The sequence below is a fragment of the Lytechinus variegatus genome, chromosome 17 (assembly GCF_018143015.1).
Source record: "Lytechinus variegatus isolate NC3 chromosome 17, Lvar_3.0, whole genome shotgun sequence".
NCBI classification, from domain to species: domain Eukaryota; kingdom Metazoa; phylum Echinodermata; class Echinoidea; order Temnopleuroida; family Toxopneustidae; genus Lytechinus; species Lytechinus variegatus.
Window position 1 is genome coordinate 14,153,800 of NC_054756.1, and position 17,289 is coordinate 14,171,088.

General features: G+C 35.7%; 1 protein-coding gene across 1 annotated transcript; it reads left to right on the forward strand.

The window, feature by feature from the left end:
- Window positions 1-4,911: 4,911 nt before the first annotated feature.
- On the forward strand, window positions 4,912-13,511 carry LOC121431251. Its single transcript, XM_041628761.1, has 7 exons — window positions 4,912-5,221; window positions 6,486-6,545; window positions 8,674-8,888; window positions 9,235-9,472; window positions 9,600-9,749; window positions 10,433-10,514; window positions 11,888-13,511. The coding sequence occupies exons 1-7, from the start codon at window positions 4,984-4,986 to the stop codon at window positions 13,509-13,511; spliced, it is 2,607 nt and encodes an 868-aa protein (XP_041484695.1). The 5' UTR covers window positions 4,912-4,983.
- The last annotated feature ends 3,778 nt before the right edge of the window (window positions 13,512-17,289 follow it).

Genomic DNA, 17,289 nt, shown 5'->3' on the forward strand with positions numbered 1-17,289 from the left:
TATTGGAAATAATAACAAGATGGTGAGTGATAGCGAGAAATGATAAAAAGATATATAATACAATATGCAGATTTGTAAAGCGCAGAAATTAGGTGCAAATGTGCTACTGCGTTTTAATTAAGAGCTTATGATATGCTTGAGAACAAATTTAGAAAAGGGGGAAAAGAAGCAATGCATGGAAATTATTTGAAAGTATACGTTTTAATATAACTTTGAACGCTTCTACCGATGGACAGGATCTTATTACATATGGCAAACCATTCCATAATTTACATAAAACTTCAGTATGAAAACCACCGCTTTGCTGACTGAAACTCGTTGAGTAGATTTTCAACACTAATACAAATAAAATGATACAATAATAATAAATGAAAATCCTCTAGAACAAACAATCAGAAGCTTTTTTATTGGAGAGCAAGCAAAAGCCATGTGCGACATGCCAGACAAGCGCGCTCATCCAACTTTCATCAGCACCCCTCTTAAAAAAATGTTCCCGGGCCCCTGATTATTGAAGAAAACTACGGTTACTTTTTCGAGGTCTTTATGGAAATGAGGGGGGGTCCCTTAAAGCTATGTTATTGAAAGAATACAACGGAGAGTATGTAAAATTATCTTAGGACATAATTACATTACATACTCAAATGCATGTCAGGTATGTAATTTACCAACACTTGAGGAGAGAAGGCTGACACTAAGTAAAAAATTTGCAAAATCACTTTCAACTCATCCATTGTGTAAGACATGGCTACCTCAAAAAAAACATACAAACGTATCTCTTCGTCGTACAAACAACTATCAACAATTTCCAATAAGAACAACAAGATTTAAAAACAGTCAATTGCCTTTTTTGGTAGATATACTCAACACAAGATGAGTGTGTAGACTAAGAAAGGCAATGCAAATGGTCATCCCCACTCCATTATAAAATAATTTTTGTCATTTAAATAAGTGTCAGTCTCCTCCCCATCAAGTCTGCCATTATCATATTACATTCACTCATTCATCATGTTCATTGCCTTTTATGCCTTATTTAAATTGTATTAACTTTTAAATGTATAACCGTTTTTAATGCATGTTACCATGTATTCAATAATGTGCCAAAACCAACTTGTAAGCATGATTTTTCCAGCTTTTGCTCTTTTTTCATGTATGATTGTTAACATGTTTGATAATCAATAAGGACCATTTTTTAATTGAATTGAATTTGAATTGTAAAGTGTTGGCCCACCCCACCCCGGAAAGCAGGACAAAGCTGCTGTTTTGAATCACCAATTTTCGACAAAGACTTCCTGATGGGTTCTTGTCAAAGGCTACTTGACAATATATTTTCTATGTTCTTGAATTCGTCCTGCGTCGTGCTTGCAAAGTTTTGCTAATAATAGTGACATTATTCGCCGAGTCATTGATTAATATGTTCTTTGACAGTACATCGAAGATAACCACTAAATAAGAGTGTGGTATCTGAAGCTAACATTGGATTAGCTAAACAAACAGTTTGAGAACACCAACTATTGCGGAAAATTACGCCATATTTAAATAACCTTGAATGCTTTGATCGCCACGGAGGACACACAATATCCATAAATAGTTACAATAGAAGTTAGTTTTGTTCTACATGACAACAATAGAAGTTATTAGAAGGTGAAACAAATTATATTAGTTTAGATCGTACGTACACCAACCAAGGACGGTACTTGTTGTGAGCCTATACAGTGCGTATCAAAAAAAAGTTTACACTTTGAAAAAGCACGGGAATCAAAAAGTATAAAACATGCAGGTAATTTTTTTAATGTAATCTTTGGTTTGGGTGTCATCTATCTAATGAAATGACTTGAGTGAGCACTGTCCATTTTTGTAAAGCTCGCAGAAATCTGTTTGCGCCGAAATGCTCATTTTCAATATGTGGGGAAAGGGCGAAATAAAACTTACCCAGCGAAACATTTCATATACATTTCCTTTGTACTTTTAGTACAATTGACTTTTAGTCAATTGAAATAAAACGGATGCATTCAAGCATTTTGTAACAATTTTGCCACCCAAATTGAAATTTCAACACTTAGTAAGCGCAACCTTTACCCTTTCTGTGTCAGCTGGATCTGAGGACAACTGAATCTGAACAAAAGTTTTTAACGGAAATCTCCAGCATTTTTCACTATATTTTTATCATTTGAAGTGGGTTTGTATTTCATTTTTTTCGTTTAATACTTGTTTCTCCTCAATTTTTCCAAGCTTGACAATGATTTACAAAATGAAAATCAAGCCTAAGCCATTTAATGCAAATCACAGCTCAGTGTAAAGCAAATATCGTCACAATGGCCTCGGTGTACATGGTGTATAGGGAGTGGATGGGGCGCAATGCACTCTTCGAAGTGTTCTGGGCAAAGAAACGAGTTCATAAAGGTAAAAAATTCTTAAAATCAATTTTACTAGCTAAATTCCACGTGTTCTTCATGATTAAAGTCTACTTTTGTTCGCATAACTATTTCAAAGTTCTGCGCAATTCATTTTCACTAACTTTTCAAAAGTACGTGGTGCTCACTCAAGCGAAAATATTTTTCGACAGTTATATCGTCATATGCTAAAATGGATCTGTACCAATGTTAAAATGTGGAAAAATCTTCAGGATATTTCAAATGTATAATTTTACAGGATGATTTCTAAGTGTAAACTTTTTTTGATTGGCACTGTAGAGGCAGTTTTGTTGAAGAAAAATTATGGATATTTCATGAAACTGATCGGAAGTTAAAAATTACTCCAAGCACGATTTGTGATCTGGTTCGTATTGGAACTGAAATAAACTCAAGTCAGAAATTGACGTTTGTGATTCATTTATGTCTGTCGGATTGATTTATTGAAGATCTTGATGAGAAAATGATTATTTTTTATCATTATTGTTTGGAAAGACTCAAGTCATTATTATCAACATTATCAAACATTATTGGAATTTATACAACAGCTCGCAATTTATATTATTTATTGCGTACAAGTTTATTTTTATATTTATCTAACTCACAAATGGAACATCTTGCCTGCCTCTATCAAATTACCATGCTGCCTGGTACCGTCTCTCGTGCCTCTCAAGTGTAGACATCGTTATCCATTTATATCAATTTCCATCACTCTGATAGTGGGTGTGTGGGTGTGTGTGTGTCCACCTATATATATCTATAAGAATGATCCGCTCATGTACTTCAGATTCCAGTAGACTTTTTTTTAGAGTACAGTAACAACAATAATCAACAATTACGGATTCTTATTTCCAGGTATCAATCCTCTGATGTGCAATGTAACCAGGCCTTCTAATACAAATACAACATACTGTTTGTGTGCATCTCATGGGGACTGTGGAAGTGGATGTTCGAATGGTAGATATTTCTTTTGAATCTTTGAATAATTGAACAGGCCTACGTGATATTATTTCCTCTTTTCGTGAATCCACTATAATCATTAAAGCGGAAGTTCACCCTGACAAAAGGTGTATTGTAAAAAAAAGCAGAAAGATAATAAAAAATATTGCCAAAGGTTTGAGAAAAATACATAACAGAATAAAAAAAATTAAATTATTTGAATTGAGACGTCAATGCGAGCAGCTTCCATATGGTATAAAAAATGAAATGTCATTTTCTCAGAAAATTTAAAATGTACCTTTAGTATAATCAATAGACAAATCATTTCACACCCGTTCCTAAAAATAAAACAAAAAATAAGTCATCACGATACATATAAACTTGAAATTTATGCATTTTATATTGCATAACGGGTCAACTACTTGTTTATTACGTCACAAATCCAAAAATTAAAATTCTAATGGACTTTCGTCAAACCTTCACCAGTATTTTAAAGTTCTATTTCTGCTATGTGTACAACAAACTTTTCTTCAGGGTGAACTTCCCCTCTTGATGAAATGTGTATGAATCTCTGCAGGAGTTTATTATCATATCGGGATGCCAGATCAATTTCAAATCGTTGGTCATTACATGTACACGAACCGCATTCAATGAATGTTATGACGTCAGTAAAAAACGAAACAATTCAAACATAAATCGACGCGAGATGAAGATTTTTTAATATCATACCATCGACATAACGGTTACACTTCGTAATTCCGAAGGTGCGTAATTCCGAAGGTTCTTTATTCCGAAGGTTCGTAATTCCGAAACACGCAAATTGCCTATACCTCAATGTTCGTTAATCCGAAAACGTAAAAGAGTTCGTTAATCCGATCATTTGTGGCGTTATTCCAAAGGTTCGATAATCCGAAAACGAAATAAGGTTCGATGTTCCGAAGGTTCGTTAATCCGAAAACGAAATAAGGTTCGTTGTTCCGAAGGTTCGTTAGTCCGAAAACGAAATAAGGTTAGTTAATCATTTAGTTTTCGGACTAACGAACCTTCGGAATTACGAACCTCATTTCTTTTTCGGATTAACGAACCTTCGGAATTACGAACCTCACTTTGTTTTCGGACTAACGAACCTTCGGAATTAGGAACCTCATTTTTTTTTCGGACTAACGAACCTTCTGAATTACGAACCTTTGGAAATACGAACCTTCGGAATAACGAACTTTTGGAATATCCGAACCTTCGGAATAACGAAGCTTCGGAATTACGAATGTATGCGGACATAACTATCCCAACCTCGATCAAATGATATTTCATACACTAACAGCAATGAATGAATCTTCTATTGCAGCGAATTCCATGATGTTGCGCACTCATTTATTCTCTTACTCCTTAAAAAAAACTTTACAAAAAATAAATTAATTAATTTATTCTTTATTATATAATATTTCTATCAATCATTATTTTATTCCCTCATTCATCTTTTTTTCATTTTAGTTCGTTTTAGTGACATATGAAAGCTGTTGAATCCCTTTTAAATCCTCCCCATCCAATTATAGATTTTGAAATACCCGTTTCCGGACATTTTGCCATGACATGCACAGGCGGTTCTCAAGGTGAGGAATATCCGCTAACATTGATCATGTTGATGCACGCCACGCAAATTAGGTCATCGGAACCACGTGGTCTCCTCTCAAGAGTCAATCGGAGCAATAACACGAAATTGCGAGTTGAAGCCGATGACGAAGATGGATTCACAGGACCATGGTATATAGTATTTGGTGGACACCAACTTATGAATATTACTGTACAAGACATTGTGAATGGAAGTACAACCATCAACGTCACTTCCCGGGACTTTCAAATTCGTCAACGTATTGGTAAGATTCAATCATTGTGTCATTCACTTAGAAATGAAGGTGTGTTTTTTTTTCTTTACCCAGGAGGGCTCTTATTGAGCGGACAATGCTTTAAAATTCTGGTAGATCATCCATTTTCACTCGGAAACAAATGGCCTCCTTTTTTAGATCAGGGGCCCGTTATATTAAAAAAATGATTTTGAATTAAGATTCCATAATTACTGATTTTTTTCTTCGAATTTATTAGCTAATACACTGTACAAACTGCGGTGTTAAAACTGATACAAATTGGTGTTAATAAAGGACCACACCCTGAGGTGTTAAAATTACACCCAAGAGATTAAACATAACACCAAAGAGTGAAAATGTAACAACAAAAGGTGTTGTAATAACACCTATAGTTGTAAAACTAACACCACAAATTTAACACCGGTGTAAAATAACTGGTGTGGTCATCTATGTACATCTATGTACCACAGTTTTTGCTGTGTTCCAATCTAGAAGGCATTTTTCATTACAAGTCTTTATGAAATCGGCACGAGGATAATGGTAGCTTTTGACCCCAGGTTGAATGAACGAACATAAAACTACTTGTGAATAGATGTTGTATAATAAAATACAAAGCGCCGATGCGTGGTATTGTTGACATAATGAATGATGATAATTATACAATATATCCTAATTGAGACGATTTCATTGATGCTTTAGTCATACCATAGTCTGTAGGTTTGTATTCCATTGAATTATCTGTTTTATCATTCTGATATGAAAAACATTCATTTGCTTTTCGATAGATCTTACGTGTTTTAGGAAGAAGGTGCACACAACCCTTGTCTAATCTAATACAGTTTTGTGAAACATAAAATTTGTTTCTTTTTTATATAGTAATTAGTTTCCCTTGTTTATTTAGCAATACAGCATAGTGTTTTTATTGCATAAAGAGGTTCAGTACACTCAAAACGCTCTTTAAAATTTTAAGCACTTTGTCTAAGCCCATCACTCAAACAATTACTGATTAAACATGTTAAACAACTGTTTACACTTTTTAAACAAGTTGTTTAAACAAATACAAAAAAAGCAACAAAAAACCCTTGGTTTTAGAGTGACAGGCTTAAACAATGTGCTATTTTTTTTTACTGTATATGAAGCATAAGAGGACTTTAAGAAACAGGAATAGCTGCATGTTAAAGAATGAAAGGCGATTTTGATATTATGTTTAACCAAAAGTAATCTTGTTTGCGTTTACTTATTTCTGTCACATTTCATGCTGGGGTAATCACCACAGACGTCATGTATATGTCTGGTTCATCTGGCGATAGTGTTGCATCCGAGTGTCGGTCTGAAGGTAGATATACCCCCAAATTGTTAATGATAGACACTGTAGGTTTCTGATCAAAGGTACTTTAAAAAAAAACGGTATCGCATTTCTTCATATGTATTTTCTTATTTCTTATGCATTCCCTTCTATCTACTTTTTAATTTCTATTGTATTTTCGGTCGAAATCATAAGCGACGTTATTCTGTTCATGAACAAGACAAAATTATTTGAGTTTAATCAGCAAAAGAAGAGATTGTGGTACATTTGTGAATTGTTGGCTTAATACATAATTTCCATTGGCATATAGCAATACTGGCGAAGACATTATTTCGTTTATTCGCCACGAATGATCAAGTACTTTGTTAAGCTATGTGCCTCATAAGGTCTTTTCGGTTCATTTCCATAGATTTTGAGAAAAAAAAGTTGGGAAGGAGAATCGGATTGGAAGTAGATTGATTTGATATAATGATAAATCACAATAATTGAAATGATTAAGAGGCAATAATACTGAATAAATACTACTGAGTTTGAGGAAACTATTGGAAATCGATTGGTTAAAATGAATGCCCTATTAATCACCATCACTTTAGTTTAAAGCATGAAAAGGCAGAATTACCCCCTTCCGGGATATCCCAGAACTATTTTTGGTACGAAGTCAGTGCTCTTCCAAAAATCCTTATTCAGATCACTGTCTGTTGATAATATCAAACACTTTCCAGTCCTCTCCAATGTAGGCCTATACAGTGCGTATCAAAAAAAGTTTACACTTTGAAAAAGCCTTGGGAATTCAAAAATATACAACATGTGGGTAATTTTTTCACATATAATCTTGGGTTTGCGTCTCATCTATCCAATGAAAGATATAGTTCTGACAGAAATTTACATTTGAGTGAGCACTGTCCATTTTTGTAAAACTCGCAGAAATTTGTTTGCGCAAAAATGCTTGTTTTCACACTGTGCCAAAGGGAAAGGGCGAAATCAAACTTACCCTGCGTAACATTTCTCATACATTTCCCTTGCACTTTTAGTCAATTGTAAAAAAAAAAACGGATACATTTTAGCATTTTGTAACAATTTTGCCACCCGAATTGAAATTTCAACATTTAGTAAGCACAACCTTTACCCTTTTGTGCCAGCTGGATCTGAGGACATAAATGAATCTGAACAAAAGTGTATATCAGACATATCCAGCATTTTTTATCTCCAGAGTTTTTATCATTTAAAGTGTGTTTACATTTTATTTTTCATTTAATACTTGTTTCTCCACACTTTTCACAAGCTTGACAATGATTACCAAATTAAAATCAAGCCTAAGCAATTTCATGTAAATCACAGCTCATTGAAAAGCAAATACCGTCACGATGGCCTCGGTGTGTGGGGGAGTGGGGTAAGCGTAATGCACTCTTCGAAGTGTTTTGGGCAAGGAAACAAGTTTAAAAAGGTAAAAGATATCTTCAAATCAATTTTACTAGCTGAATTCCATGTTTTCTTCATGATTAAGGTCTACTTTTATTTGCATAACTATTTCAAAGTTCTGCGCAAATCATTTTTCACTAACTTTTCAAAAGTGGTGCTCACTCAAGCGGAAATATTTTTCGACAGTTATATCGTCATTTCCTTAAATAGATCTGTACCAATGTTAAAATGTGGAAAAATCTTCAGGATATTACAAATGTATAATGTTACAGGATTTTTCCAAAGTGTAAACTTTTTTTGATACGCACTATAGAAGGAGCTATCATAAACAAAGATATATTGGATACACATGGAAACATCCTATGTCTTTGACGACTATGACAAAGTCGACATGCCCAAGGGGAAACGGTTGAGTCTATTTGGAACCAATCTGACTTGGCAGAGTTTTCATGTTACACTCTAAAAAATGAAGTGCTAATTCAGCTCTTAAAGAGCGTGTATAGTGACTGCACTTCGGAGTGCTGATTTTCCTCGTTCAAATTTGAACTAGACAAAACAGCACTCCGAAGTGCAGTCACTATACACGCTCTTTAAGAGCTGAATTAGCACTTCATTTTTTAGAGTGTATTATGATTTAAGCTTGGTCAGAGGCCTGATTGAAGTTTTCCCCTCCATAAAAAAAAATCAATGAGAAGTATTAATGATTTAACAGAATGAATTTGTTCTTGAACTTTTATAGATGCTGATAATGACAAGATGTATACATGTAACCACACAGCCATTAACTTCGATGCGATTTTGGTCTCTGTTTGTAACATCGGACCGTTCTGCCGCCGGTTTTTGTGTGATACAGATAAAAAAAATGTTAGAATTGAAAGAATGAAGAACGAGAGACCGAGAGTCAGGTGCCGGAGTAGGCCTACCAATCCTACACAGCTCACCAACCAAATATTGGTAAGCAAAGTGGGAGAAGTAATTGGAGAAGTGCTATTTAGACTGTGTCTATATTTATTTTCAACAGTAGTCATTTTTGTAAGGAACGCACCAACTAAAAGTCAACGAGAAACAAGAACAAAATAACAAAGTTGAGACAAAATGAAGAAACACTAGCTTCAATGTACTGTAGCGTTGAAAGGTCACGAGATTGATTGTATTGATCTCAAAACAAATGGATTACTACCCGAACTCTGTGCATACTTTATGGGGGATTGTGTATAATTGTAAATTTCGAGGCAATATCTATACTACAAATCCTCTAAATAGAAATATAACGTAAATCAAAATTAATTCTCACCCTAAGATTACAATTGATGTACATGAAGACGGTGATTATGTCCACAACATAACACTCCACATTCTGGAGCTCATCGATTTGAGCACACTCCTGACAACTAAAAGCGTTGTAACATCTTCCATGGCGTTATCGAGTGATCCAGCAACTGCTTCATCGACGACTGAAGAAATAAGAGCAGAAAGTACGACCTTGGCATCAACTCCAGGACCAGATCCAGGAACTAATGGGGAAACCTCGTCTTCAGGTAAACACACGTAGTGCACTAAGTCAGATTTCGTGGTGATCGATGACTCGCTTTTATCAAGATTAAAATTATTCCACTTCATAAATTTTCTTCATTCTCGTCCCTCTCCCTTATTCTTAAACCGCAGCTGTTAGAACCTCACAGATGCTGGTGTCGGATGTTACAACAACTACTTCATCGATGACCGAAGACATGTTAGTAGATATGACCACATTGTCATCAGCAATGATAACAACAGAACAAGATTTAGGAACCAATAGAAGAATATCGTCAACAAGTAAGGATGAGAACATAGTCAGATCTAGTTGTAGACCTCTTCTTATCGTTGTGAACTTCAGAGATTACAAAATACTCCATTCAACAATTGTAGGTGCTCTTCTGGTTGTTTTAGTGTTTTTCCTTGTTTTCTTCACCCTTTCCATCTTCAGTTCTACTTATTTGTCTCTGTATTTTTCTTGAGTTTGCTGTCGCTCTTCTTACTTCTGTCTTGTTTTTTAATTTCCATGTTATATTCTTTTTTTTTGTAACTCTAATTCTGAAAACATGATGCGATCCAGGCGCTCCGCTATAATGGGGATAGGAGGGAACACATTATTGATTTTTCAAGTATTTAACAAGCAGGAAAGAGAGAGGATTTTTTCTAATATGGTTCTTACTACCACAAGGTAGTATGCGGAAATCGAGAAAGGTGTAACTGCGTGCGCGTGTGTGTTTATGAGGGCGGATGGGCCAGAGGGCTAATCCAAATTTTTAAAGCACAAATTCCTCAAGTGCTTCTTCATAAATATTAATTTCACGAAGAAAAGAAAACTTCTTACAAATCAATTCTTGCATAGGGCCCTATTGCCCTTCATTCATCAATCCTTTCTCAGTTATCAACCATTTATGACTCATTCGTTAATTACTTAGTTTAATAAGCTTGGACAGATGCACAACTACTTTATTCTCTATTAACCACAGACCCTATTAGCTCAATAATTCCAGCCGTTGTTGTCGTGTTTCTGCTGATTGTTGCCATTGGAGTCATCTGCTACAAGAGAAGGTATCATCTTCGTAATGTTATTTTATCATTCTTATTTGTAGACTTTCTATATCTACACAGTAAAACGCTGATTAAGATTTTATACAACGCTGTTTACTATATGAACCTTACAGTATTTGTTCAACCGTTTAAACAATCATGTTTAATTTATTGAAGATTAGATATTGAAAATTAAACTTTGTTGCTTAAGATTTAAACGCTTCACTCTAAAAATTCGAATGTTAAATCAACATTTGAAAGGTTGGAGGAGTGACTACATTTTCCAAATGTTACATCCAACCTTGTAAAAAGCTGAATCCAACATTTAAAGAGAAATTCCAGTAGTTGCAGTTAACACTGATTTCATGAGAAAGTCTGTAAAACAAGGCTTAATTGCCAGTATATCATCGAGGATCTAGATCTGGTACAGTTACATTAACTGGACTTTGTGAAATCTTGAAATATACGCTGAAAAATGTTCACACCGAAAATCCCCAACACAGATAAGCGCACGTGGGACAATGTATAATAATTGCTTAGGGCGTCGGGCCCGACGCCCTACCCGAATCTCGTGCTTATTTGCTGATTTCTCAGCAATTACACAATTTCTTCCAGAATCCTTTGGCACATGCGTTTTATTTATACAAACAGACACTTTAGTGGTCATTTCATTGGATTCTGTACGAACTCATTTTGATATCGTTACCAAAAATGGCATTTACCTTTAAAGTGATGGGTAGAACCAGTTAAATTGGTAAATGCAACATTAAGAAAATGTTGTCACTCCTCCAACCTTTCAAATGTTAAGTTAACATTTCTTGTTTTTAGAGTGTTGTTTAAAATGTTTCAACAATTACGGTAAGGTTCATATAGTAAACAGCGTTGTATATATATATATATATTTTTTTTTTTACTGTGTATGACATATCTTTGATTGTGGCTGAGACGCATTATGTTATTTGAATTTATCATTAGTCAATCATATACAGATCTGAAATAAAGACACTTTCTTAAAGATGGGGTCCATTGGTCTATCTGCAGTGAAGAAAGACCGCTGTCCGCCCCTCACCATACATGCTTTCATCCGATTCCAAAACAAAGAAGAGACACACATTAGGTTTGATTGCAAAGATTACTTCCAAGAAGTAAACATGACTAATATTTAGAAAAGAGCCCATTTTAAAGCAATTTCATACATCAGTTCATTTCTCTTATCACGTCCTTGACAGGGCAAACAGACCCACCAATCTACATCAGTCTATTAAACACTATATTGAACAAACAAGATTGGAATACATGATTGAATATGCTTCATTAACTCTTTGAGATGATTATGGTTTGAAATCACCCAAATCTTGAATTTTATTCTGTGTTTCATTTTGGTCTTCCTGTAGACAAAAAGTGTCAAAACCAGCCATTCAGGATTATCAACGTGACTCCATGACCGTTCTCAATCCAGGTTTTACCAGCACTGGTGTCGACCAAAATGACTACATAGAATGTTTAAACCCCGTAGAGGGTGCTACAATGCCTGTATCTTCAGGGGAAAGTCAACAATCACACGAATACTCCGACTTACCTGCAACCGTGCAACCTTCTAAAGAAGGTGACGATTTTATTTATAATGAGGTTGGAGAACAGGATTATAATGTATTGTTTGGAGGAAAAGAACATGGCGATTATCACGAGTACAATCTACCAGAAAATGCACGAAATACGAAAAGCGGTACATATCAAGATCTCTTGAAACAAGAAATTTCGGATAACACTAGTTCCCACCAACATGTCCAAGGCTCTGAATGGAGAGGTGTTGGGCTTACTTTGGGCGGTGACAAAGAGAAAGCCCTGAAGCACCAAAGGGGTGAAACTGAAACAGACAAAAGATATGAAAACTTACGTGATGGCGATTCCGACTACACTTCTCTTCTGCGCGAGGGTTCACCTGGGAGTCCTGCTTCGCCGAAAATTCCCTTAAATGCAGGCTCTGAACTACCAAGTTCAGTTACTGACCAACGAAGTGAAGACATCTACAATGAGGTCGGAGAAGAAGACTACAATACCCTGTTTGGGGGTAAAGAACAAGGTGATTATCATGATTACACCCTTCCAGGATGTCCACAGAAAATACCGAGTGCACAAAAAATGCAAAATGCACCTTACCAAGATCTTCTGATACATGGAAAGCAGGAAAATATTTTCAAGCCGAAACATCTGGACTCTCAAGATCAAAATGAGAGAATGGTTCAGGCTGAAACGGATAATGAAGGATACCAGGATTTGCGTAAGGGTGATAACAATTACACGTCCCTCCATCTTAACTCTGATACACCTTCGAAACCTGACGAGAGTCAGGTCAACGAGTCTCTCTCACGAATGGATACTAATTACCAGGGACTTCGGAAGAGCGATCCGGAGTACGCATGCTTGGAACCTAATGTAGACAATGAATATCCGATAGATCCAAAGACAGGCTCACTTTCAAACCCCGAATACCAGACTCTGGAGCCTAGCTCTGATTGTACTTTCGATGATAGTGATGACATCATTCCCGACTATGCAGTCTTAGAACAAACTGATATTGAGGCAGTAACTGATTGTAGCCCTAATAATGATATAGCAAATGGCCAGGAACATACCTATGAATCCCTAAAGCGTGATCAAAGGAATCCTGGTGCAGAGAAAGGGGTGATATCTGATTATGAAGATCCTGTACAGGTTATTCCAGAAGAGCCATACGACAATCTCCAACGAAAGGAATTGTCAAAATCATTTTATCCACACGCAATGGAAGAGAAGGATGGCGATGGTTATGAAGATCCTCGTCTTGCTGTTGAAGATTCCGCCAACGCCTATCAGAGCTTGGACAGCCTCGGATCTCCAGAGCACGATCAGACCAATGAAGAGAGCGACTATTCACACCTTCAGAGGAACCCCAGAGAAACAACCTCCAAAGACTTGATCCATGTTCTTGATTCAAATAATCATTATGGGAAACTTAACTTTGAAGCAAAAGAATAGCATGGGACAGTGTCGTCGTCTATCAAATAAAGTGAAATTGGGAGAAAGAACAGACATAGTGCTTTTCTAGTTTCTGCGAGGTGCTTATTACAGAGTGGTTTATGTACTCAATGTTCGAATCGAACACTATGGGGAGGGTGTATATATTAATCTGATTATAAGTCACAAACCATGAACATGACTTGTGACATGATATATGTTGTTTTGATTGAGATATCCCATTTTATTAAAGCCTGTGTATAGCTTTGGTAAAGGGTCAATAATGTGATCGATAATCGAATATCATCTAATATGACAGTCTTACTGAAGCGTAGAGACCGTTAGATATTTTTCCAACTGCACTTCTCTGAGAAAATTTCAAATATTCAAATCTTGGATATATAGCGCCATCTCTCGGCGATGCTTGTTTTAAATTAAAAAATGGGCATTCAAGCACTTATCTTATAAATTTAGTGATACGATTACATAAAAGTTACAGACAAAGAACATATCTTGAAAGTTTCAGCCCATTCCATGATTTGGAATAGGATTTAATTGAAAGACAAAAACACACAAATATTTTAGTTTGATCGGGTGACCCGATCAAGTTAAATTTCCATGTAAAATCGCAAAATTTATCCTGTAAAACACATTTTCATTTCATATCCTCCACATCATAACTGTTATAGGGCATATCCATTCATATTAGCTAGCAATGAATTGGAATAGTGATAGGTGCATTTTGGTGGATTTACCAAAACTATACACAAGCTTTAATGCTGATTTTAAGCTAAATTCATTGACACTATTCACATGTTTGAAATAAACCTTGGTAGAAGCATGTGAATTCGTGATGTTAAAAGACGAACGCTCTTCATTGCCGCAGTCATAACAAAGAGGCCGAAATTTGTCATTTATATCGCTGTACATAATGTAATATTTCTGATCGTTCTTTGGAGGCAATTTCGTTGATACTCGTGCTGTAGCCATGGTAGTGCCACTTTGTTTGAATCTACGGATTCGGCTTCTGTGACGATGAAATTGACGATTGAACCATCAACGCATGCGTCGCCTTTGCAGTATATTTCGATCGTCCAGAGCTCACGACTAATTTCGATGGGAATAAGCGCTGTGTATGGAAGCTAAAGAGTGCCATCTAGGTGTGCAGATAATCATCTCGTCATGTCTACAATCCTTGGAAAAAATGATAAGATTTCAAGTTTCCGCATCTCGTCATGTCTACATGTAAATCCCGTTTGAGAGATGACAAATGACACGATTTTGTACTCAGTATCTCGCCATGTCTACATTTTTAGAGTTGATCAGATGAAATGATCATGGATCCAAGATCTTGTCATCTGATCATCTCTCAAAATGGATGTAGACATGACGAGATCCAAGATGACCAGATGACAAGATCGTGGATCTTGTCATATCTACATCCCGTATGAGAGATGATCAGATGACAAGATCTTGGATGTCGTCATGTCCACATCCCATGTAAGAGATAATAAGATGAAAAGATCTTGGATCTCGTCATGTCTACATCCCGTGTGAGAGATGATCAGATGACAGGATCTTAGATGTAGACATGTCTACCTTCCTTATGGAAACATTTTCTCGCACTTTTTACACAACCATGGGGGTTCATTTTATTTCAAATACTATGCATTTCTCATTGAATGAAACGATATCAAATTTCATTAACTCGATAAATGTTGAGCTTTTATCGCTCATATTGAGCACCACGGGTGCAACATAAGCCAAGTTAGAGATGTCACAGAGTCACAAAGACAGGCAAGATGGTTGTAAAAACTCGCATACCAGACATGGGGACATCCCTACCTGGCTAAAGAAGTCATGGTCTTGGCAGTCACCAGAGAACACACAGGAGACTGCAAAATAAGTCAGTAGAAGCAAGACATTCTCCAATTTGAGGCTTCAACCACCATTATCTTAAAATCAACAAGTTAGTATAGTTTTTCATGATTTTGATAGAAAATGGAAGAGAATTGTTATGCTGTATATTAATTTCAATTACCGTGTTCTCATTATGTGTACCAAAATTAAATTTCAGATATGTTATTGTATGAACTGTGTTTATAATATACCTTTGCTATGGTATCGAAATGTAACTGTACAATAAAATGATTTTATAGAAAATAAAACATCCCTACTTTTTTCCTCTTCAGACTTGTCCATTATTTTGTTTCCTTATTCTTTATCCATTAATAGGTTCTTTCCTGGAAATCCGTTCGTCATCATGGTAATATCAGATAGTAATTTTTTCAATGATATTTACAGAAATCTATGAATGTACCTTTACTTACAATCTATTATATGCCTATTGCAAGATCCAGTTCTTTTCTTTGGAATGTAAATAAAAGTTTGAATAGGCCGATATGGACTGTGCATGCAAACTAAAATCTGTTGGTCATCCCTAACATTCTCCGATCCAGTAGAAGGGTCATAGAATTCCTCGAAACTCCCCAGATTTCTTTTTTTTAATTCTAGGACAGGATTATTTTTTTTGTTTCACGGGCGATAGCTTTGGTTTTATCGGACTTCGGACCAAGGAACCGGAACCGACTTCACCACAGTCGAATCGTTCGGTTTGAGGCCAGTTTCGTTTAGCACGACTGCAACATTATACACAGAAGTAACTGATAATGTTGCTTTTGTCAAGTTTAATTACTTGAATATGCACATGAAAATGGCACTCAAATACTTTGAAAAAAGTGGGACGAATTTGCATTTGTTGTGCACTAGGTTTTTTTTATTTGTTATTTTTTTTATTTATTTATATATATTTTTTTTTTGGGGGGGGGGGTTGGCGGGGATCGTCACGGGGGGGGGCTGTATAATGTAAAAAAATATCCCTTTTATGCCACCAGCATAGGCAGATCCAGGTGGGTGTCGTAGGGGTCACGCCCCCCCCCCTTTGGCCGCGCAAGAAAAGGAAGAAGGAAAGAAAAAGTAAGATAAAAGGGAGGGAGAAGGGGAAAAAGGAGGGAAGTATAATGTCGATAAAAGAGAATGAAACTGAGGAAGGTGAAACACATGAAAATAGAAAACAGGCTTTCATGTAATTATACACTGTTAGAAAAAATAAAAGAAGTTCCTGCAGCAGAGTCTCGAGAACACCTGTAATCTTACCGAATTGCGTAATCTTACAGGAAATTGGTATTTGATGTATGGAATCTTACAAATTTCCTTGAATAAAACACCCTTTTCCCTTTTTAAACAGACCTGTTCTGTTAAATTGCAGAAAAATTCTTGTTTTATGAATTTACAGAATGATTATAATCTACTAAGGAACATGGAGCTTAAAATATCCCGTTTTGAAGTAAATATGCACATATTCTCCTGCTCGGAATTCGAGTTTTCATTATATTGTGTGTTAGCAAGATGTACATTCTGTTCATGGTTGTATTGAAAAACATGCAGTATTACAATAACATTGCATAATGACGTAATCTCACTTTTTTTTCTTGAGCAAAAATTACAAAATGCATGAACATAACATAAAATAGCACATCAAGCGCAAATAAAAAAAAAACTTAAAAATCTAGAGGTGACAAGGACATGGAAATAAAAGGAAAGCGAGGAAAGAAAACATAAGATAAGCTGAAAATGAAAGTAATTATGGTCGTTAACGGTAAATTCAACGAGATGATTATTGAATTGAAGATATGATTTCTTTTCTTAACAGAACAGAGGGATGGACTATTAATCATAATTATCTAAATCTAACCGAAACTACTTACCAGATGGGAGGGGCGGCCGCGTCATAGTATTT

Bases quoted from the DNA above. Each gene is read 5' to 3' on its own strand.
- LOC121431251 (XM_041628761.1), top strand. From the start codon at position 4,984: ATGTTGATGCACGCCACGCAAATTAGGTCATCGGAACCACGTGGTCTC. The intron at 9,473-9,599 runs GTAAACACACGT...CTTAAACCGCAG, and splicing joins TGGGGAAACCTCGTCTTCAG to CTGTTAGAACCTCACAGATG. The intron at 10,515-11,887 runs GTATCATCTTCG...GTCTTCCTGTAG, and splicing joins GTCATCTGCTACAAGAGAAG to ACAAAAAGTGTCAAAACCAG.